The 25,088-nt window shown below is 40.1% G+C and overlaps 1 protein-coding gene across 5 annotated transcripts in view; it reads right to left on the bottom strand.

Annotated features, from left to right (window-relative positions):
* Positions 1 to 13,789: 13,789 nt before the first annotated feature.
* The window catches only part of npnt.L (nephronectin L homeolog), a 55,514-nt gene continuing 44,215 nt past the window's right edge, over positions 13,790 to 25,088 (bottom strand). For all 5 annotated transcript variants that reach the window (XM_041590535.1, XM_041590545.1, XM_041590538.1 and 2 more), the window contains 4 exons: positions 22,640 to 22,732; positions 15,857 to 15,955; positions 15,327 to 15,586; positions 13,790 to 15,028 (listed from right to left, as the gene is read on the bottom strand). In XM_041590535.1, coding sequence (XP_041446469.1) covers positions 14,933 to 15,028; positions 15,327 to 15,586; positions 15,857 to 15,955; positions 22,640 to 22,732 — 548 coding nt within the window. In that variant the 3' untranslated portion in view covers positions 13,790 to 14,932. The remainder of the gene's footprint in view (positions 15,029 to 15,326; positions 15,587 to 15,856; positions 15,956 to 22,639; positions 22,733 to 25,088) is intronic.

Here is a 25,088-nt window from a genome sequence, read left to right on the forward strand (position 1 = left end):
ACAGGCTGTCCAACACGGAATGCCGGAGACCTGCTCCTTATATACCCACTCAGCCAGGTAAGTCCGTTATCTGTCACATATCCCACCAATCATAACCCTTAAACCTAAACCCCTGAAACCCAACTGAAAATTTTAAACTTAACGGCTGCCACTTTCCCATGCTCATGTGGGCCTATAATCCCCCATAAAACAACATCACTAAAAGTAGACCTCCCATTAGTAAAGTATGGGCAATCCTGCTCTAGCCTAATGGTCACCTGGCCCCTGGGTGGTGGGTCCTACCAACAAGTAGAATGGTGCTCTAATGCTTTCAACATCACAACTCTGAACTGTACTAAACACCCATTCTGCAATAATCCCCACCCAGGGAGGTTCAGCACAACACTGCCCACTTCCCCACAAGCGCAGGCCCTTCGACAGCTTGCCAATTCCACTTCCATGTCACCTGTACCGGAGGGGCCTGTCTTGAGTGATGGAGACCCTGCAGGGAATTTACTGGCCACAGACTGCTTAGCTTAATGGCATCTTTAGAATAATATATATCACACAGATATAACGAAATAGATTTGGTTTATTATAAAAGTATATTAAAACTGTAAAATATATATATCAGCAACATCACTCATGCTCAGCTTCTCATGAATGAATTTTTTCATTCATTAGAGTCTATGGGCATCATTTTCGTGGCGAAACTTGGCGAAACATTTTGCTCATCAATGCTGATGGAAGGAATTTTTCCCCCTCTGAGGCAAATTGGAAAGGCTTCAAATGTTTTTTTTTGCCTTCCTCTGGATCAACTGGCAGTTAGGCAGGTTAGAGACTTGATGGACGTGTGTCTTTTTCCAACCTAACTTACTGTGTTAATGAGCAGTAGTGAGTCTTTCCTCCATCATGTGTCTCACAAATGCATTTCAGTCTATTTTTCTTATACAGTATATGGCTTTTTATAACTAAGAAGATCCAAAAATGAGCACGCACTCCTGCGACACACCGATTTGGATAAAAATTCAATCTTTATTCCATAGGTTAAAAACAGATGTCCTAATGCGTTTCATATCTAGAGATACGTAATCATAGGCACCTATGATTACCTATCCCTAGATACAAAACGAATTTGCGGCGCTGCTCCCCAACTCTTTTTACATCTTAATGTTGCTCACGGGTGAAAAAGGTTGGGGACCACTGATCTAGCATAAGAAACAGAATGATATACATCCAGGCATTTTAATGATCGCTGCTGACATGTCAAACATTAGAAATCTTTAAACTCAACACATGATAATTGTCCTGTCACAATAGCAAAACATACGGCTGCCATTATACTTCTGAAGCAATTTGCTCACACCTTCAGGAAAGAAAAGAAGCCCTTCACACCATAAATCTCTCAGCCATTCCCCAGTCACCAGGTGAGAAAGTGAATATAATATCTCCCGATCATTGTGTTTACACTGATAATAATAATAACATATCTCCATAATGTCTGTGTCCTTATTGTCTAATTATTTTATTAAATAAAAGCAACAATATATAACATATGAATGCAAATTTCTTCCTTAGGATCAGGCACAAGTGTCGAACAAACTGAAATCTGGATAACTGTTCTAACAATCCCATAGGAATGAATAGAATGTGAGTGAGTTTTTATTTATTAAGCTGTAAACTCACATTTTGATAAATCTTCCCCTAAATGGTACAAAAGGAACAATTGGATATTTTGTTCTGACTATTATTTGGGATAAGAATCAAATAATATTAACACATTTTTTGAAAAAATCTTCCCTTTACAACCATAACATTCAACAAATGAGTCCCCTTTTGCCTTCATAAATATACCTACACAAAGAAATTCATCCCTTCCCCATTCACACAAGAATTTGTAACCCACACTCACACTATTCACATCTTTCCCTAGATCTCTAGCGGATCTTAACTGTGTAATGACACATAATAGTTTGTGACCTGCAGGGTTGACGAGATGCTTCCACGTGTTCTTCTGCTGCAGCACCTTGAAATGCCATGGAAATATCAATAAAAAGCACACAATTGCCTAAAGATGCATCGGGAGGGCATTAGATGCGATTACTGATGTACAAATAGGTGACTAACACCCTGTGTGTCATTGTCCTAAACGTCCTGGAGTTTCCTCTCCTGTGGGAGGACAGAACTTCTTGGAATGTCACCTCCTCATAAGGGATGGATGAATTGTTTCGCCGCGAAAATAATGGCGATAGACATGAATGGTGTCGCGCGTAAAAAAAAAAAATGATGGCCATCAAAATTTTTTGGCGCCGATAGACATTAATGGGCGTCAGCGACATTTCGGATGCAGCAAATTTTGGGCTGAATGGGTCAATTTTATTATTCTCTACACTCGACTCAATAGCACTGTCAATATAGATGAGGGGTAACAAGAGCTGTGTTTGAAGTGAAAGGGGTGCTTGAAGTTTTACAAAAACATGGAATCCCTAAACTAAGACTGAATTTTCTGCCCATATATTCCTGCACACTAAATGGAACGCAGTCTGTGAATGTGCACTATAAAAGAACTCCCCCCCCCCCAAGCTGCCAGGATGGAGTGATCCTACTTGAGTTTTATCTGCATTGCTGACTGGCCTTGAGATACTGTGGCGCCACAGAACAAGGCTTTATTATTTAAATCTCTCTCTTTGTGCCACTGAACATCCTCTGATTTGTGCCCAACACTTTCACCAGTGGAACCACTATCAACACATCTCACAGTTATTTTCCATTTAGAATTGTTTTCCCTGCTAATTACACTGTACATTTAATTGCTGCTTCTATATTATAATGTCCCCTGTGCCAGTAACTCTTAGTAAATGTGACATTGGGGTATTAGCTGGTGAGATGGGACCGGTTCATTCCCTGTGTTTTACCAATGTTTGTACACAGCAGCTCTGCCACCATAAACATATTACTGATCTACACGACTACAAACCTTATGGTGGAAAAATGATCATTCCTACATATATTACAAATCTCCTCCTTTGTGCCCAGGTGCCTAAAGGGAAAGTTCACCTTGGAATGAACTAGCTGGTCTTTTTAAATGACTTTTGTTCTAATGATTTTGAAAGCACTGTTTTATTATGACAGAGAATTTAAAAAATTCATTATTTGATTAAAATGGAGTATATCGGAGGCCTCCATAATTCAGAGCTTTCTGGATAATGGGTTTCCAGATAACTGTAACTCAAAAACCACAAATCATAAAAAATGAAAAGAAATTGCAAACAGTGGCAGAATATCCCTCTCTCCATCAACCAAAAAGTTAATTCAAAGGTGAATGACCCCGTTAAATATGTGAACAATAGTACTGTATAGATGTTCTTGTGCCTTAAATGGGATCTGTCATGTGCTGATTGTGTGCACTTATATATTTACCGAATATACTCATATATATAAAATCCATACTGAACCTAGTGTCTCGGTCTATTCATTTTATGTTTATTGTACTGTACTCGCCAGACTTGCCTTCAACAGCTCAGACCAGGTGAAGTGCATTGGAGTACATAGATCTTCCCCAATCTTCTGTTACTTACTTCATATTCTAGTAGAAAATGCATCAAAGTTCAAAAAACGCTGGCGTCTTTTCATTTTTTCAGAGTGCTAGGCTGCTGTTAAGTCCTTAAATTTTTTTTTGGGTAACCGGGTTTCCCCATAATTATCTAACATATGGGACATTAATTATACAGTGGGCTCATGTGTAGGGCATTATAACAACTCTATTTTCTTTATTAAGGTTCCCTGGGCTTGTGTAATGTAATGTATTTGCTGCAACATATCCGTCCATTCAACTTTATAATTTCTCGACGTACTGTATGCAAATTAACCTGAGCACAACGCCTCTAACGAATTTGAATAAATGCTAGTGCATCTTCACTTTCAATTGCTCGCATTGCCGAAGTCACGCTAGCGAAATGTCACTCACAACGAAACTCCGCATTCCAGTGAATTAGCATTGTCTGAGCGAATTTTCACCTGGCGAAGTGTATGGCGAATATTCACCCTCGAGTAAATCTGCCCCTAAGTCTCCTCTGTACTTGTGTCTAACTCTAGGTTAGTATAATTGGGGTAGAATGCCATAAAAACATAGTAGTATGTTAATAGAAGTATGAAGTAGGCAGTGGTATTTTAAGACAATTTGCATATGGTCTTTATTTTTGTATTTTTTGCATCTATTTGTATCAAAATCCATTTTTGCTGTGCAGTTGTCAGGCTTAGTACTGTAACTACTATCTGGTTGCTAGGGCATAAAGGAATAGTAACCTCAAATAAAAGTGTTTTAAAGTAATAAAAATATAATGCAGTGTTGCCCTGCACTGTAGTGATGTGCGGGTCAGGGTTTCCTTGACGTGCACCCGACCCTAACCCGCCCTGCTATGACCCGCACCTGCTTTCGGGGGTCCTTTTATAGACACTCCCCGCACCGCCGATGACGTCACAACCTGCCTGACCCGCAGGTATCGGGTCGGCCCGCACATCACTACTGCACTGGTAAAACTGCTGAGTTTGCTACAAAAACACTACTATTGTTTATATAAATAAGCTGCTGTGTAGCAATGGGGGCAGCCATTCATAGGAGAAAAGGCTCAGGTTACACAGATAATCTCTGTAGAACATAATGGTGTTATCTGTTATCCACTATTTAACCTGTGCCATATAGACTTTTTTTTAATTTCCGCCATTGCTCCCCAGCAACTTGTTTATATGAACTATAGTAGAGTTTCTGAAGCAAACACATCAGTTTTACCAGTGCAGGGCAAAATTGCATGATATTTTCATTGATTACTGTTCCTTTAATTACCCTTACATCCAGAAGTCTGGAAGCCAGAATTGAAGATGAATATCAGAGGACCAGAACAGAATGACAAGTGATAAACAAAAGCAAAAATAATAAAATAGAAGCTTCCCTGTCTGTTTCTTAGCTGCCAGCGCTCAGTAATTCAGGTTCAGACTCTAAACTGTTACAATTTTGCAATATTTAGTTGATACATTTCTCAGCAGCATATCTGGAGTATTAGTAACAATTGTATCAATTCTAACAGGTGCCTGTAATGAAACTCAGGGATTCTGCTCAGCAGGGACAAACATAAGAAATGTATTAACTAAATGTATCAATTTAGAACTGTCTACAGGTTTGGCGATCCCCCCCCCCTTCCAGAGCTGCTTCAGAAGGTGAAAAATTACACTTCAATATTAGAAAAACCTTCACACATAGAAAACTGAAAGTCATTGGAAAAACTTGTTATTTCTGGCGATCTATCTGATAACAGCTAGTTGTTTGAAGGAGAATCATGTAAACATTAAATAAACCCAATAGGCTGGTTTTGCATCCAATAAGGATTAATTATATCTTAGTTTGGATCAAGTACAAGATACTGTTTTATTATTACAGAGAAAAAGGAAATCATTTTTAAAAATATGGATTATTTGGATAAAACAGAGTCCATGGGAAATGGCCTTCCAGCAATTTGGAGCTTTTGGATAACTGGTTTCCGGATAACTGATCCTATTAGATTAGATTAGATTCAACTTTATTGTCATTACACAAGTACAAGTACAAAGCAACGAAATGCAGTTTAGGTCTAACCAGGAGTGCAATAAGCAGTAAGTGCAGGATAAGGTATAAATTATAATTGATATGTACAAAAATGAACTGGATAATATTTACAGAGTGATTTACAGTCATATGAACATAATATACAGTTTGTAGTAACTATAATCAGTAGTTACTACAAGGCTAAAGGGGTCGGTAAACTTTTATAGTTTTCACCTATTAAGACTTTCTTTCTATGATGTATTGGCAAGCACAATTATTATTTGTGGAGCTGTGTTGAATTATGTTATGTTTCTTTTATTTTTTGTACTTATTTGCACCATGAGGGTGATGTGATTTCAATACGCTGTAACAGTATGTATGGTTGTATTGACAATAAAGTTTCCTTGATTGATTTTCACTATACCTCACCATCAGTGGTGTAACTATAGAGTGAGCAGACCCCGCGGTTGCTGGGGGGCCCTGGGAACAGGGGGACCTGGACTGCAGGGTCGGCTTCATGTATATTATTAAAATCTCCTCTCACCACTGCTCACCATGATTGCCTTTAACTTCTATATGTGGGCTGGCAACACCTTTGATTGACTTTCTTTTACTCCCGAGCTGCAAAGGTTTGAACTGAAACCATAGCAAATTATTATCACAATAAGCTAGAATTTGAAGAATTCCTTAATTATAGCTTTTCAGGTAGAAAATGCCCACTAAGTACTTTCCCCTGGGTGTCGGCAGTAATGAGATTACAGTTGTGGTGCCAACAGCAGGAATGTGAAGATGATTCTGACGAGGAAGAAGAGGTTGTTGCACCTATAATGAAGCATTTGCTAGTTCATCCCTTCTTCATCCCGTATGGGAAAATGTGTGTCTTGAAAGGATGGTGGCATTTACTGAAATTAGAAGATCATTTTTATAATTATAGGCGTATCAAAGAAGTTTATAATTAAAGGAATGAGGCAAATGAGATATGGGAACAATGCCCACGTCCTTCTCTATTGTCAGTATTTGCTGCCCGTGTGTGTCCCTGAAGAATGGCACCAGGATCTGATTCTAGATATTATGACAAAGTGGGCGATTGGCTATTTCACATTAAGGGGCACAGAAAGATATAACTTCTGCAGGGCAGATGTGCAGTATAGGATACAGTGATGATATACTATGACATCTAGTAGGTGTTTCTATAGCAACTGCACTTAATAATCTTTTTGTTTCAGCGGGGAGACGCCTTGGTAGCTAATTCCTCATAGCAACAACAGTAATTTACCTCCAACTCCTGAAACTGCTGATCCTGTTCTCTGATCCTACAAAACATATGATTATTACTAATGGTAGGCTCGATCCTTGCCCCCAAACCTAAAATGCCCCCTTAAAACAACCTTGTGTGTCCTTGTGTCAGTCCTATGTGAAACGGGTGTATCATTGGTAAGGGCATGGGATCCGTTATCTGGAAACCCATTATCCAGAAAGCTCCCAATTACAGGAAGGCCTTCTCCCACAGACACCATTTTAGTCAAATAATTATTTCAAATTATTTCTGGTGGGAGGTCAGGTGACGGGCGGGTGCGGGTTGGGGAAATCTTGACCCGCACATCACTACTGTGTTCCAATCAGGACGAGGCTTGGAGTCTGTATGTTCTCCCTGTACCCTTTGGGTTAAGCTGGTCATACATATGGTGATCAGCTCGTTTGGCAAGGTCACCAAACGAGCGGATCTCTTCCGTTATGTCCACCTTGAGGTGGGTGATATTGGGCTGATCCAATCGTCGGCCCTAGGGCCCAACAATCAGATCACAATGGGGAGAATATGGGAGGTCAGATCGAGGACCGCATCAATGAACTGATGCAGAGCCTCGATCTTTACAGCCCACATTCCAAAAATATAAAATTAAAGCATAATAATAAAAGCTGATTAAATTTGTAACCCTTGGAAAGAGAGAAAGACTTGCATGTATCTTTATTTGATCGAATCTCTTTAGAATAAACCAGTGCACCAAACTATCTGTGGTTATGACAGTCCTATAGATGGATTTTCATTGTTAATTTTAACTTGGTAAATTAATATTTTAAAGGGATTGTAGGCTCCAAATTACATTTGCCCAATTAAAAATAATTCAAATTCATTCCATGAAACAATCATTACATATTTCAATGGTTTTAAAGTTGTAATTTCTACTGAAAGCTGTATCTGCCTGTCCCTCCTATACTCTGCTTGTTCTGACTTTAAAAGCAATGTAGCAGAAGCCAGATGATAGGAAGACCTATGAAGGGGTATTCAAAGCATTGTGGGGAATACAGTCTTGCTTGAATTCTGTGGAAAGATTGACAGGAAATTGGGACCCTACAGAGGTCAGACCAGAAAAAGGTCCAAATCCAAGAGTAACTACAGAATAATGGGCTTGAGCAAGGAACTGAAAAAATCAGAAGCCACCTTGGTACTTAAAGGGAATTTAAAAAGAAACACTGGCATCATTATACTCATGTGATGTCATATACAAACGTGAATATGTTCTGTTAAACAATAATGTTCACTGCATTTTATTTGACCATGTTGGGGCGTTTTGGCTCATTTTCAACCCTCCTCAACCTCTTGGCTTCTTTTGTTTGGTTAAGTCTCTGATCTCAAACCAACTATGAATACAATCTCTTTTTTTTATTTGAAAATGAAGACACATAAAATGTTCTGTCTTTTAACCTGACACCTTGACTCCTAGAAACTCAATCTCAATAGGCGGAGTCAAGTCAGTAACGCATATTTATTGATTCTGGTTTCTTTTTTTTTTATTTGTTGTCATTTTAATTTAATATGGTTTGGAATCCATGGTTTCCATGGTTGGTAACATATCAGCTCAGGCTTTCATTGTTTGCCTTTGCATGGCTTCCTACATACATGCCAAAGTTCCCTCAAAGTTCATGTCCCAACGTAACGCATAATGTTTTCTTTCACTGACATACAGATGATTGTATGGGGTTCCTGTGTAATTGTTTCCCTTTTTAATCCTATAACAGTGTGTGTTCATGTCTTATGAAGCTGACAGTCAGGGATCATGAATAGGCATGAGAAATAGAATATAATAGATTCAATGCCAAAGTCTAAGTTCAACTGGGAAAAGCCTCTTTTCATTTAGCAATTAAAATTAATTTTCGATGGCTTTTGCTTTTATGTCCATTTAGAAAATAAGAGAATGGGTTAGATTGTCCTTCCCTAAACATATTAAATTAGTTTTGCACTCTGCACTTGGCACTAATGCGTATCTGAAGAAATGGCACATTCGAGGAAGAATAATGGCAAATAATTCATCCAATCAGATTACCGGATTCTCATTACAGAAATACTTAAATCCTTTTTAATTATGATTAATCTCTCAGCGCTATGCGAGCAGTAAAATCTTTCTCATGCCCAGCATGTATGATTAGGACATTATATTTTTAATTTTACTAATGGTCATCTGTTTTGGCGCCAAGCCACATGCAATTTCCTATCATTCAGCCCCGATGAACGCATGTGAATGAATCTCTGGCTGTTTAATGAGGCATTTAATTAGGCTATAACGATGTCTGGGAGGCAGAAATTTGCATTTAAACAAGAGCTGTGGTTTTGCATATAATTGGGCTATTTAGCGGAATGGTTTTTCCGGTGTGGGTCTGTGCAGAGGATACGGCATCAAAGATTATAGATTCATTATAATATTCAGAAGATGAAGAGAAACTCTGTGCAAATGCCATTTGCCTTTTTCATTAGAGTCACTCAAAAAGACCAGCGCCGACTCTACAGAATCCTAAAGATGCAATAAGAAAATGGGACTCTGCTCAATGGAATCTTCCTACAAATGCTGATGGTCTGGCCCACACCATCCTAATTTCTGGGAGTTACTATGTCAATCTGAAAATGAGGGTAAATGTTTAAATATAGATAGTTTCTCCACTTGGGTATACATTGAGTAGGAAGGCTCCACACCCCACTCAGCCCTCACTGAATAAATGGGGCCATAGGCCTGGTAGAACTTGCTGTTTCTCGATGAGAAATGTATGGCGCTGTCTTTAGTGTTCCCTTGTTAAAGGATAAGTAAACCTTAAAAATAATTGAATGTAAAATTAATGAGGCACTTTTGTGATGTACATCAGATATACATGTACTGTTAGAATAAATGAATTTTATTACAATAGTGACCATTTTCTGACTAGTTTGACCACCCAGTAGTTAAGGTTGTCAGGAGAAACAAAGAGGCTGCTCTGATGTTCTTCTGGTTAGAAAAGATTTGAGAAAGGTTTCTAATTGTTTTACTATCCAGAAGAACATCAGAAAAGCCTATTTCTCTCTCCTGACAACTCCCTTGACTACTTGGTGATCAGACTGGTCTGAAAATGACCAGCAAGTGGCGCTATTTTGTGTACAGGAGCCTGGGAAGCAAACCATGCTATCCATTTTGTTTTGCCACCCCCTCCCTCCTTGCCTGAAATCCAGTCAGGTAATTTGGGAAGAATGTTCATTTGCTCTCCTAGATACACCTCAAACCCAGTTTGAATCATAGTAAAATTGGAGGGCTCTCTAAAAACTATGGGCAGTGCTGGACTGGCCCACTGGGATACCAGGAAAACTCCCGGTGGGCCCAGGTGTCAGTGGACCCTCTTGCTTCTAACTATTTTGCCTATTTCATGGTCATTCCCTATTTCTTTATGAGGCTTAATAATGGAAGAATAGAGTATAGTATGTAGAGAGAAAAGACTAGGAGAAAAAAAGGTTGAATAAGGAGAGGCGGAATAATAGTTTGAGGGTTTCTGGTGGGCCCCTGGCATCCCAGTCCGACACTGACTATGGGTATCTATACGGGAGCATGGCATGATATCAGGGGGTTCATTTTCTTTGTGCCCAGCCCTTTCATTAATCCAGTTAGGTTATATGGGAAGAATGGCTATTTGTTCTCCTATATACACCTGAAACCCAGCTGGAATGTCAATCAGGGCATGATTGTGGAGCTTCTGGGAAATGATGGGTATCTAGGCAGAAGCTTAAGAGGATATCAGTGGGTTCATTTTCTTTGTGCCCATCCCTGGTCAGAAATCAAGTAAGGTGATTTAGGTAGAATGGCCATTTGCTCTCCTAGAAAAACCCAGCTTGAATATCAATTGCAGTAGGTTTTGGGGGTAAAAACTATTTGCTACCTTAGATATTGTTGCACCAAAGTCTGCATGACCAAAGTTTTCCCTCTATATCTGTAACATTGTAATTAGTTAAGAGGGGCAGGAACTGCTACAGCAAATTCTAACATATGTTTTTAGTAATGACCTCCCTTTCTTCTAACAAATATGTTCTCTTTGTAACAAGAAGGACAAAATGAAAGTCAAACAACTAAATCAAAAATTTTTTTAATTCCATGAATATTCCGATACAGTACTTAAATAAAATACAGAAACAAAGAAGAATGATGCAAATGGTATGAGCTGTCAGGCGCTGGTACATATTCTTATATTCTTTATAAATACAGAAGGATAGTTTCAGTGTACCTTTATATACAGTTTCCATTGTAAAATACAGTGCCTCAAAGTTAAGAATAGAAAAGTCCAAATACGGTAAAAAAGAAAAAAAAAAGCACACACATAAAAAAAAACCAGCAGCCCTACATACAGTGCAAGCTGTTAACTCAGATACTCAAATAAATTAATATAAATGGTTCTCTGTTATGTCAAGCAATTACATGAAGTGAACATGTTGCTTTTGCTTGAGCTTGAATACTGCTAACTTTGTGATGGAATAAAGAGACCTAGAAAGAAGGACCGGATAGATATACTACAGTGACAGATACCATAAATGAATATAAAAAGGGTTTTCAACAAATTTAAAATACAGTATCAGACAAAATATACACGATTTCCCTTTAACTTGAATTTCAGTAGTTTTGGTGATGTTTTGTGGCATGCTGCATTATCTGCAGGATATTGTTGGCATTGAACAGGTATGGGATCTGTTATCCGGAAACTTGTTATCCAGAAAGCTCCAAATTACAGAAAGGCCGTCTCCCATTATCCAAATAATCCACATTTTTAAAAATGATTTCCCTTTTCTCTGTAATAATAAAACAGTATCTTGTACTTGATCCAAACTAAGATATAATTAATCCTTATTGGAAGTAAAACCAGCCTTTTGGGTTTATTTAATGTTTACATGATTTTATTGTAGACTTCAGGTATGAAGATCCAAGTTACGGATAGATTCATTATCCGGAAAACACGAGGTCCCGAGCATTCTGGATAACAGGTCCCAAAACTCCCATACCTGTATAATTGTTACCATGCCTCCCAACATTTCCTAGTTAGTTACAGCCCATCCATGCCCCCAGTGCACCACCCAGTTTCTGGCAAATCAGAACTGACCCGAAATAAAGATGTACAGGTATGTGCTACGTATATGTACGGGACCTGTGGTTTTTTTCCATAAATTGGATCACCATACCTTAAGGCTACAAAAAAAGAATGCAAACATTAATCTGCTTAAATGATTTAAAAAAATATCTTATTAAAATGGAGTTTCTAGATAACAGGTTTCTAGATATTGGATCCCATACCTGTATTTCATAAATTAACTGTCACATTCATTTCTTTCATTAAGGTGAACAGACAAACAGAATTGTGAGCTTCCTAGTAAGGCAGCCTGTCTACATATAAGTGCCAAAGAAATGAAAGAACACATCCAAGAACATATGAATATATCAAATAGGTTGTAATGCAATCCCCCACCCCCAAAAAAATCCTGAATGCCCAATTGGGAGTCTCTGAATTTACACCAGAAATACAAATGAAATGCCGGCAGAATGTGCTGCTTTTGTGTATTCTCATACCTTTTTTTAACTTTCATTTATTGTTTTTAATCTATGTAACAAACTGGTGCAGATTGACTGACTCTATATCTCATTTACATATATATTCACATAACCATAAGATCTCTCTGTATAGGGTAATACAAAATAATCTCAATTACAATATATGGGGTAATATGCAGTACAGAGAGGGTGGGCAGTGAGAAATTAGAATCCCATGGAATGGTCACTAGCTGGCTTGTTATATAAATGCATGTGTTAAGGAGCACCAAGGACCACAATGTGCAGTACTTATTCAGAAATCCCCAACCTTTTTTACCCGTGAGCAACATTCAGATGTAAAAAGTGTTGGGGAGCAATACAAGCATGAAAGATGTTCCTGGATGGAGCCAAATAAGGACTGTGATTGGCTATTGGTAGCCCCTATGTGGACTGGCAGCCTACATGAGGCTCTGTTTAGTGGTACATCTGTTTTTTATGCAATCAAAACTTGCCTCCAAGCCAGGAATTAAAAAATAAGCACCTGCCACTGAGAGCAACATCCAAGGGTTTGGGGAGCAACATGTTGCTCACGAGCTGCTGGTTATCACCGAGTCTTTTTGTCTGCCTAACAGGCTTCTTTGAGTGCCTGCTCCAAAGACTCTTCAAACAAGTAATAAGGCACAACTGTTATTTGCCTCTACAAGAGCTAAATGATACACCTCCGCATGCCCTGCATAGTATCCTGAACATGAAGCAGCAGTTTGTCAACAAAAGTACACTTATATGGAAATGTAATCAGATAATTCAGCCTAATCAGTACTAGGTTTAGTTTCTGGATTAGTTGTCCTTATATATGAATTTTTATAAATCGCAGTTTATTTTCTTATTACAGCATCATTTCTGTTTTTTGCAATGCAACAGTTCAGTTTTTTGTGTATAAACAGACCTTTCCTTGGATTTGGCACTTCAGGCAATTGCTACTGTTGGATCATGTGGTGCAACTATATACACCTCTTTACTGCTTGATATGACTATTGGCCTATTAGAAGACTATAAAGATATAGCGAACTTGCCCTTTACCTGTTTACAATTGGGGGTGCCAAATGTTAGGCACCCCAAGTGATTATATTGACTTACCTGAAACCCCGTGCTGGTGTTCCTATTAGCAGAAAACTGCACCGGCCCGGGATTATACCAGTGAGAACCACAGAGAGATCTTCTTCCTGCTTCCTCTTTCTTCGTGCGGCTGCGCAGTAGCACAAGCTGAACTTTAACTAAAAAGTCAGCTATTTTGTTATACTGCACATGCGTTTGCCCAGGGAAACTTAAAGAAAGAAGAAGACGGAAGAGGATTGCTCCATGGCGCTTGCTGGAATAACCCCGGGCCAGTGCAGTTTTCTGCTGATAGGAGCACTGCCCGGGGTATCAGGTAAATCAATACAATCACTTGGGGGTGCCTAACATTTGGCCCACAAAGTGAAAACAGACTTTCTTTCTCCTTTCATATATTTCTCAGTTTGGACAAAGTAGAATTCAGAGCTATAGAACTGATGCCTCGCGGATTCTATTTTATTGAGGTCTGTATATGTAGAGCCACAGTCCAAACCCCATAGGACACAGTAAGAAAGATCTAATGCCTCAGTGAAAAAAAAAATACCAGCCATAGACAAATTCAATGAGGCAAACATATTTAAAGGCATCAGTATATAGGGGCACCTCCATTGTATCCTTAAGATTGGACGTCCTGCTAGCAGCATCACTGGTTATGTGCCAACATTGCAACCCTTAAGCGACGAAGAGTGAAGCAGAGCACACTCCTGGAGATTGGATAACGAGAACTCCTGGTGCTCAGTGCTAGGAGTCCGGCGACCTCCAATATAACATCAAATGGTAAATACACTGGCACACAAGGAACTTTTTGCAGGGTTACCCCTTGCATTTAAACGCAAGGGGTAACCCTACAAAAAGTTCCTTGTGTGCCAGTGTGTTTACCATTTAACATTGCAACCCTTCCCATAACTGATGCATTTAATATTCTCTAGTTATGCTGGGATGACTACCAGTGGCCTTTCGTTCTTTATGGTTATTGAGTTACCCAATTTGGGTATATAACATTGGATAGCACCACATTTATTTACACCCTATCATGCTATTTCTGGAGGCCAATTCTGTTAACACAAGATAAATATGTTATTATACAGTAAGCATTTACATTACTTTTAATACTAACAGGGGTGTAGTAATTGGTTGCTGTTGATGTACATGAACAGGCACAGGTATTTCAATAGTATACAAATGAACAAAATGCATTTCCCCAATCTTTTCAGTCCCCTCCAGAAATTGATCTTGAGTAATATATACAGTATATATATATATATATATATATATATTTGTATTCTTTGGAAACGTGCTGACTTTTGTCTGCAGTTTTGTGCCCACTATCAGGTTCTTAAAGGAGTATCTTTGAGAATTCCGATTCCATCAGAAATTCAAAACAGCATTGAATTTCCCTCTTGCTCTGTTCCTGAGCGTAGCCAGGCATTGAATGGCTGTCACTTTAAGTTCCGCTCTAATGTGTTTTAGAGCACTGACCTCTCTTCAAACTTACGTCGTCAAGCCCAAGTTGTCCTATTCTCTCTTTACTTCTTTCAGCTTTAAAAATGATCTGTAAAACAGAAAGACCCATTAGGATGGTTAGGTGAACAAGGTTAAAGGCAGTGATGGTATTCTATCTCAATTATCAAGTGTGTTTGTATTTATTTCAGTTGCTGCTTTCATCTGTTGTTTGATGTCAACTCTTCCCTAGTAACCTCAGCATTTCCATTTGTGCACAGTAGAAAGGTTCATTGATGTGGTAAAGTTTATATGCCTTTTACACCTACTACCATTATTGTCAACTATTAGCTTTTTTTTTAATAAGTCTCTTTATAATGACAGAAAGGGAATGTGCACTTAATGCTTACACTTTTGATGTTTTTCCCCTGTATATTTATATGTGATTCTCTCCAGCCGTTTCCTCCATTCCTTCCCCAAACTGCAGGTCCATGAGAGGCGCCAATTCTCCTTACAAAGACCTGGAGTTTGCCAGAATGTTCCCCAGATAGAATATGCCTAAAAGACAAGCACAGATCTCCAGAATGTGAAAGGTGTCCAAGATGAAGGGCCAACCGGGCTGCTTTTCCTGCATGTCCTTTGGGCTCCAAAACAGTCAGATACTGGCCACCTGTAAATACAATAATGATGCTTTGATCATATCTTTTTACACTACAGAAGACACATTTAGGGAATTCCTTAAGACTAGCTACCCTTCCTAACAAATAATTCAAATAATTCCCTAGAATTCTTTTTATTACTACACAATTGTCTTTTGTCTGTTTCTTCAAGAATCCAAGGAACTTCTTGCACCCCAGTATATCAAACAGAAACCTGCTTTTTATCCCACAGGTCTCTCAAGCACTGCCTAATCTTCTGCTTTAAACATAAATTGTCATACCTGACTCATCCTTTACTAGTTCCCAATGTAAATCATTTTCTTTATCCCTGATCCAGCCGCACAGACCGCTGTCAAAATTACAGGAATGAATCAAAGCACCTGGAAGACAAAAACAAAATATTTATACACTATAAGTGTAAACCTTCCATAAAATTCTCAGCTTTGTATCTCCAATGAGAATCAGCCGTACATCAGTCATCTGGTTGTTATCTAACATAGTAAGATTACATGCAACATTTCCTTACCAGTATCTCTCGCTGTAATCAAACACCAGGAGGATGGATAGGGTGTTTTTTAAGAGTTCTAAACTATAAGAAATATGCTTAATGTCTCTAGCTGCAATAGCATGAGAAAATGCTCAAAAAAAAAATCAGAAGGCAATATTATCTGCTGCCCCTCAAATGTAGGGAAAAGTGTTATTTGTAAGTGTTTCTTTATGAATTTAGCCCAGATGTTGCTAGATTTCAGTTGCCCACACACTTTAACCATTGATATTATGTTGAAGAATTGTAGGAGTTGAAGATTGGCTTCATCTATTTCTACCCAACATTTAGTTGATATAGGTTCCACCACTGGGGCTTGCCAAGTTGTTAAGTACCCCCCAAGTGATTCTTGTTGTTTACCTGCTACTTCACCCGTCACCAGCCTAGGGTAATGTGCTGCACCACCATCTTATTCCAATGTCCCAGGCATCCCTTGGGTCTATTGCAGCTGGGACAATGTGCTGTACAGAATATGTGAAGAAGTTCTGTACTGCACACACAATCTCTACGGACAGCACAGGGAATGCCTGGGACATGTCTAGCAGGTCAGCCCAGAGTCACAGGTAAGAAACTAGAATCACTGGGGAAAGCCTAACAGGCAACACCCACTGATTTTACATTTCCTACTCCTTTAATGAATATCTGTTTCTCTGTAGTCGATAGGGGGACACAGGGACCTTAGGGGTTAAGCTCCATCCTCCAGGAGGCAGGACACTTATGAAATTATTCAGGGGGCGTGTCTGGACAGCCATCTTAACCCCACACACTTACTTATTCCAATCAGTTTGTACCAAAGATACTGCTATATTAACTGCATAAAAAAACGATAGCCAAATGGCAGAACGGTAAATAGGAAAAATACTCCCATGAGACCTAATGTGGTCAACAATTTCTCATAAGGGCGGAAAGCCCTATGTCCCCCTATCGACTACAGAGAAACAGATTTAACGGTGAGTATTAAAAATCCTGTTTTCTCTGTCGTCTCTGGGGGACCTTAGGGGATTTAACAAAGCAGCCCCAGACAATGGGTGGGATTGAAGAAATTGATTGAATTGACACTTTCACTGCACCACAGAGTGCAGTACTTTGCGGCCAAACGCCGCTTCCACAGAGGAGTAACTCAAGGTTGTAGAATTTTGAAAATGTGTGAAGGGAGATCCAGGTGGCCGGTCTGCAAATCTGCTCCACTGAGGCAGAGTTGCGCCATGCCCAGGAAGCTCCGATCGCTCTTGTTGAGTGAGCTCGAACATTCAGTGGTGGAACCTTCCCCTTTGACAAATAGGCTTGTCGTATTGTTTCTTTGATCCATCTTGCCAATGTAGCTTTAAAAGCTGGCCGGCCCTTTTTATGTCCCACCAGTAGTATGAACAGAGATGTAGAACTTCGAAAAGGTTTTGAACGATCCACGTACCAACAAAGTGCTCTAACGACATCCAACTTTTGCAGTCGGATCTCTTTGTCGTTCTTGGGTTCAGGACATAAGGTTGGCACTACAATTTCCTGGTTGACATGAAAATGAGATACTACCTTTGGTAGGAAGGAAGGCACTATTCTCAGGACGGCTTTATCCTTGTGGAAGGTGAGGTAAGGTTCTTCACATGACATAGCACACAGTTCGGACACTCATCTGGCTGAGGATATTGCCATCAAAAACACCACCTTCTTGATCAGCAATGATTTTGAAATGGATTCCATGGGCTCGAATGGTGGATCAAGGAGCGCTTTTAGGACTAGGTTCAAGTCCCATCCGGGTACCTGAGAGCGGAAGGGAGGTCTTAGATGTTGTACACCCTGCATGAATGTTTGGATGGAATCATCCAATGCCAGTCTAGTCTGAAATAGTACCGATAATGCTGATATCTGTACCTTAAGGGAGCTGAGCTTTAGATTTAGCTGTAGTCCCCTCTGAAGAAAGGATAGTCTCCTAGGAATGTTAAGATTGAGAAATGGGAAACTTCACTGCACCAGTTGTGGTAAGTGCGCCATATTCTGTGGTATGACTTGGACGATGTCGGTTTTCAGGCTTTTAGCATGGTATCGATGACTTCATCCGATAGTCCCTGCTTTTTCCAGATGTCGGACTCAATAGCCACCTCGTCAAAAGGAAAAGGCCTGGGTTGTGGTGGGCTATGGGCCCTTGAAGGAGTAGGTCTGCCCTTGGTGTCAATCGTATTGGTTGATCTACCAACATGTCCTGTAGGTCTGAGAACCATGTCCTTTGTGGCCAATATGGTGCCACGAAAATTACCTGAGCTGGGATTGTCTTATCTTCTTTAGTACCCGAGGTAACATGGGAAGAGGTGGGAAGACATTCGCTAGATGGAATCGCCAGATTTGTGCTGTCGGATCCCGACATCAAGCAAAGTACTTGGGTACTTTGCGATTGTTTTTGGAGGCCATGAGGTCTATCTGTGGACGCCCCCAGCGATGTACTAGCTCAGTAAACACTTCCGGGTGTAACTCCCATTCTCCGGGACCTATTTGATTTTAGCTGAGGTAGCTCAGGCTATTGTCGATTTATCGTTTGCAGGCTTGTTGTGGGTCTTGTGAGACTTCCAAGTTGACCTTCCCCTGTCACTTGGTTTTGACCGGAAGTGTGTCCTAGGTGGGGAATGATTTCTTCTGGGAAAACGACCGATTTGGCCTCGAAAAAACCTGGTGGTTGTTCTGTTTTTGGATTATGGGAGGAAGGTAGTCTTTCCCCCTGTCGCTTGGGAAATGATCTTTTCCAGCTCTTCACCGAACAAACGTTGTCCCTTGAACGGAAGTGATGTAAGGGACTTTTTGGAGCTGACATCTGCTGCACAAAATCCGTCTCGCTGCTATTGAAAACGCTGAGGTCCTGGCCATGGATTGGGAAGCATCTAGAGTGGCGTTGCATAGGTAGGCTGATGCGTCCATAATGGGAAGAATGGATGCTGTGATTTCAGCTCGAGGCACTCCGTTTTATACATCTCTGAGAAGGGCCTCCGCCCATGATTGGATGGGCCTGGAGACCCACGCTGAAGCCAGTAAGGGTTGTAGGGTACCTTCCATCCGTCTATCAGCAGGATCGTCAAATGCTGCGGCATCAGTAACCGGCAGTATTGTAGATTTTGACAATCGTGATACTGATGCATCTACCATTGGAGGGTTGAACCATTTATCAACCAATTCCTTAGGGAATGGATAGGAGTTTGAAAATTTCTTAGTAGCTTGAAACTTTCGTTCTGGAAAATTCCATTCTTCTTGTATCAATTTGGTCATTTGATCATGTGCAGGAAAACAGGCTACAGATTTCTGTTTTTCATTTGAATAGGCCCGTGGTCTGACCCTTCTCCTTTTAAGATGGTGTTATATTAAGTATCTCGAGTACTCCCTTAATGATGCCATCAACATCATGCTGTGATTGCATGCTTTCCCCTTGGGTTTCCTCATCTTCTGAGGATGCGTCTGATGGAGGGAGTTCCCCTTCCGACTGGGAAGAGTCCTGATCTGCTGATGAAGCATCGGATATGTTATGTGAGGAGGCAAGAATCTTAGGGCTATCTGTTCTCTTGCGCTTTCTCATGTGTTTTTGGCTAAGTTTAGATAAAACTTTACCCAAATTATCTGCGATGGCTGGCAGTCCCTGCAAGGAAGCCAAGGATTGTGAGAATTGGACAGCCCAAAGTGGTGCTGGTGCCTCTTGGGTGGCATTTTCTCCTGTATCCTGGGAAGTGCCTTGTGGGTTTGACGCTTGGGTAGCAGTTGAACTCTGCCCCACAGAGCAGACTCTGAAAAGCGATTCGCCTTGGCCCCCCAAAAATTTAGTCTGGCAGGCGAAATGTGAGACCTGCGCCACTGCTGGGGTTTCCCCCCCCGCCCTAGGGAATAATCCCCCTGCCTTACCTTCTGCCATCCTGCAGTTGAAATAGGTAGGCATGTGGGATATGGCTGCTATCCTCTGCTGCCTTCCCTGTAGTCAGCTATGGGTTAATCCTCCGTCCGGGGTTAATATACCTGGGACTGGGAGCCCTGTGTGCTGTTATGACGTGCAGGAGTGAGGACCTGTGCTGCTGTTCACGCCGAGCGAATTCAAGAGAAGGTAAGGGGAAATGCTGTGCCCTTGTCCAAGATGGCGCACTTGATGCGGGTCAGTGCTGCAATACAACCCGACAGGAGGAAAGGTAGGGGAGGTGGGGAGGGGATAGAGGAGGACGCGCACCCCTGGTGCGCCGACGCCCTGTGAGAGGGGACCGACCTTGTATGCTGAGGAGTCTAGGGAAGGACTTGCCCCTTAATTCTACCTGCCCAGCTGGTTCCCTGGGTAGAGAAGGGGAGGCATACTTACCAAACAACCCATCCGTACCTCAGCCTTGTCCACTGGTCAGACCTTCTGATCCTAGGGGGAACAGGTTCTGTCTGGGGGGCCCATTCAGCCTTTTTCGGGCTGTGATGCCGGCCCCACGGTGGAATCCCTCGTAGGAGGTCTGCCCTCAAGGAAGCAGGGGTTAATCCTGCTCCTGAGGTTGCTTGCTGTCCTTAAAGATCCTGATGAAGAAAAATTTTCCCCATCAGCATGTAGTCCATCCTCTAGGTAGCAGGACACTTAAAAAACTGATTGGAATAAGTAAGTGTGTGGGGTTAAGCTGGCTGTCCAGACACACCCCCTGAATAATTTCATAAGTGTCCTGCCTCCTGGAGGATGGAGCGTAACCCCTAAGGTCCCTGTGTCCCCCAGAGACGACAGAGAAAGTACCATTAGTGCACTGAGTTTCCCATTACATAATATCTCTTTAACTACTAAGAGTAAAACTGCACAGTGTACTTCACATGGGCTTTTCCAATGCATTATGAATGAGAAGAATTCTCTTTCTCCTCTTACATTGCAGTGAACAAGGTTACCATCCAGATTCCACAGTCACCATCAAAATAAAACTGAGGGCCACATTGCAATTATTGGGGAACATTATCTTTAAGGGCAAGTAATGAAATCTTAAGGACATGTGTTACAGCAAAATTACAATGGAGCAGCTGTATTGGCTAAGCCAGACGTTTTTTTTCCAAACAACTGAGAGGGCTTGAATGAGACTAAATCCCATTATTCTGTTTGTGTTTTCCTTTGTAATGTATAGAATTCACAATTGAGGAAGCTAATTGTACTGTAGTTGGAGGACAGTCAACTGACTTACATAACAATCTATTTTCCACTCAATGAACAGCAATTTTTTTTCCTTAGTAACCTTCAACGTTTTCAGCACCAGTTAATCATGACATACCAAAGTGAATATTTTCAGTTCAGGTTCTGCTATCCTTGGATCAAAGCAGAAACTCCCTCGGAATTACTTTTCATCCCTCACAGGTTTTCTGGACCATGACAAACACATATCATGAGATTTACTGTACAGTAACTCATGTACAACAGTAAGGGATTGTTCACTCAGAGCTACTTTCTCCTTCCTACATCTGATATGTTTTAAAAATTGAAATGGACCAAGCAACCCTAAGCTGCTCAAACAGATACACACACAGTATTATATATACTGTAAAACTTTCATTGTACATTACCTGATTTCAATTTTTCATGCATTTTACACTGTTTGTTTGTGGTTGCAACAATATATAATGCATAATGCATATCCCTTATTTTACATCTTCCTGGATTTTACACCTTTTTTTTCTACTATACACACAAAAGAGCAAGAGGTTCTTGGGCAGTCTGGTTCCCTTTGTATGAAACTGTTTCTTGCATTCTGCACAAATAGGGATTGATTCAATTCTGCTAGATAAACATTTTTCAGTTTATATAGGGGACTTACAAAGGTGTGAGGCTCTCTATTGGCCTATACTAGGGAATTAAAGAGGTAAAGACACGTAAACTTGCTCTGTTTGCAATGATTGTCTTCAGGTGGCAACATGATTTGTGATTTAATACAGTGTGAAAAGACTTTACGAATTCAGAGTGAATGAATCAAGACATATCACAAAGATGGTAATAGTATAGTCTTACAGGTTAATGCATGAAAGTAAAAGGAAGAACAGATGGGGAAAAGGTGTTACTCAAGGGGACTTTTACTCCTTAAATGACAGTGTTCACAGGTCCTTAGCATTACTGGTTGCTGTCCAAACCAGACACACAACTAACTTTACCCATTCCCCTACACTGTTCTGGGTAGAGAAGAAAGGTATGATTGAATGTGGGGGGGTCACTGCTGACCAATACATAGCTATGTGGCAGGGATCAGGAGCTAGGTGAATACATTTTGTTTTTATTGCAACCTACAATCCAGGATGGTGTCTAAGTAAAATTAAAATGTGTTTTCTAAGTGAACCAGCCTCCTTGTTGTTTAGTTAAGGTAAGTGTCCAAAAACGAATTACTCCATCTAACAAGTCTTTTTTTTTTTTTCATATGTACTAATTATTACACTGTGCAATCCTTCATAAAATGAGATCTACATAAATGTTGAAATGCACAATAGAGTAACACATCTATAAATCATGGATGTTGTGAGTGCTGATTCTTTGAGGAATTTACATATATTAATCAGTTAATCTGACCTGGATCGTCATTTTCTTCATATTCGTCTGCACTGAGCCCTTTTTCCACTTCAAAGATATCAAAGAGATTGTGTTGCACTCCTTGGCGTGGAACTGCAAGAGAAGCAAGGTAGCCAGTTACAACTTGAATTCGATATTTAGATTAGGTGACATATGTGCAATTACCTTGAGGAATAAATATAAAATATTAAAGATAGTAAGGGAGAGAAGACACTTTAGCACAATATTCACCAAAAGAGCATATTACAGTTTAATTCACTTTCATAGGACTTTGAAGTTAAATTATTTAGAATAAAGACAAGCAAACATTTGTTGCCTGAATTTTTACAGGATGGGAGTCATGAGTTAACACTGGCTTCCATTATCGGCCCTCCACCATGTAGGCTAGAAAAATTCTGGGCCCTTTGTACTTACAGAAGTTGGACTGTTCTAACCTATGGTTGCACTCACAGGCCAGGGGATTATTGCTTGAAAATGCTGCCTGACGAACCAGCAATTACCTATAGTACAAACCAGTTGGTCACACATTGAGCTGAAAAACGTCTGGCCAACAAAATGCTTGGAATTGCCCCATGTTCCTTTATACTCACTGTTATGTAAAACTGCCATAGTGCGATAGAACCATTTAATTATGAAATATACATGACTCTCCACAGACTAAACTGTGAATGATGGCAAAGAATTTTCCACATATAAATGCCTAGAGGAATTCTTTGAAGTCACTTCTGATTTTTATCTTTCAGCAAGTGGCTAGAAGTCTCTGTGTCTGCTACTTGTATAGAGAATAAACCTTTGTGCATATCAAAGAGTTTGCTTTAACAGTCAGACAGTAAAACTTTCTCCTGAAAACAGCACAGTCCTCTTCATATATTCCAATTTCTATGGAGTGTTTCTGGGAGCGATACACTTCCAACGTGTATATAAGAACTACTATCCCTTTAATCTGATCACGTTGTCACAGCAATATTTTCCTAAATGTATTTTTTATGAAATCATTTTCAGATATCCCCCAGGCTGCTGTTCCTGTTAGCAGAAAATTGCACCGGCCGGAGTACTTCTGAGCGAGCACCATGGAGCCACACTTTTATGCTTCTTACTTCTGTTTGGCAGGTGCACATGAGCAGTACAGGGAAAAATTTTGAGACCTGTCGCCCAGATATAAAAAACTGTATAAAAGCCTTTTTGAGATCAAACATGAAACCCAAATTCCAAACCTCAAACTTAAACTCATTTAAATATCTCATATGTCAATCATATATTGTCTGCACCCCTTCTTTATGCTTGTATGTATATGTAAATTGCTGTTTAAATAGTTTGCATATTAAGATAACAATATGTTTCGTTTTCTTTCAAAATGTGCAGTTCTCCTGTGATGAATCGGTATGGTGGAAAGAGTTCAGTGGCAGTGCCACAGGAAAGAATTGTATTCAGCGGATTAAAGCACATTTGGAAAATGCTTTCATAAATGTTAAACCATTTTCCTGAAAAGTGCTAATAATTATACCAAAATCTGAATATGTGCAAATTTCTTAGATGATGCGGCATGCCATTAAATCACAAATGCAGAGTAGAGTATGACATGTTTTTAAAGCCGAACTAAGTGAAATTCTCATACAAAAGCCTGCATGGCAGACATTCCATTTTTATCAAAACGATGCCATTAATCTTCCGGCAGGAATGTGCTGAGACACTGGCTGAATGGAAGAAGGTCATGTTCCCTTGCACCTCGCCTTCATGTTGCAGGTGTAAAGGTGACAGGTTCAGGGTGATGAATTGAAATGTTTCCCACACAAGTACCCGGCTCATGGTAAAACACATGCTTGCTATTTCCTGCACTTCTGCTAAATGCTATTCTAACCCTTTATTTAGTGAATGCGTGCCACAGCATAGAGCTGGACAGAAATTCTACACTTTTAAGGGTCTTTCCAATGTTTTTTTTGTTGTGATGTCAGTCCAAAGAGAAAAAAAGGAACATGTGAAGAGGGGAAACACAATATAGTCTGACATAGCTTGTTTATACATCTCCTCTGTTGCAAGATTAGGAAACCATATGAGTTTGTAAATAAGCATGGTCTCTCTATCTAGTTTTCGATTCTTAGAGGCAAGTTTGGGCTGTCCTTGGATAACTATATATATAGGCCCTCAATGCCACAATATCAAAACAGAACACTAGCAATAACAATGGTTTACATGTCTGGGCAAAAAAGGCCCTTAATAGTAGGCTGACCGCAAAAAAGATTTATTTTTTAAAAAGTGCACAATCTGACGAATTTCAAATGGGTACATATGTCTTTCTGCTCTAAACTTCAAACTAAACCGCAACAGTTTTCCCAATATTAATGCACCTAAAAGCTTGCATTTTACAGCATTTGGTCTCCCTTTATACTAGCAAATATGTAGAACAATTCACATGAAGCAATTTGATGCAGTCTCTGGGAAATGTCTATTT

This window comes from Xenopus laevis, chromosome 1L (assembly GCF_017654675.1).
Source record: "Xenopus laevis strain J_2021 chromosome 1L, Xenopus_laevis_v10.1, whole genome shotgun sequence".
Taxonomy (NCBI): Eukaryota; Metazoa; Chordata; class Amphibia; order Anura; family Pipidae; genus Xenopus; species Xenopus laevis.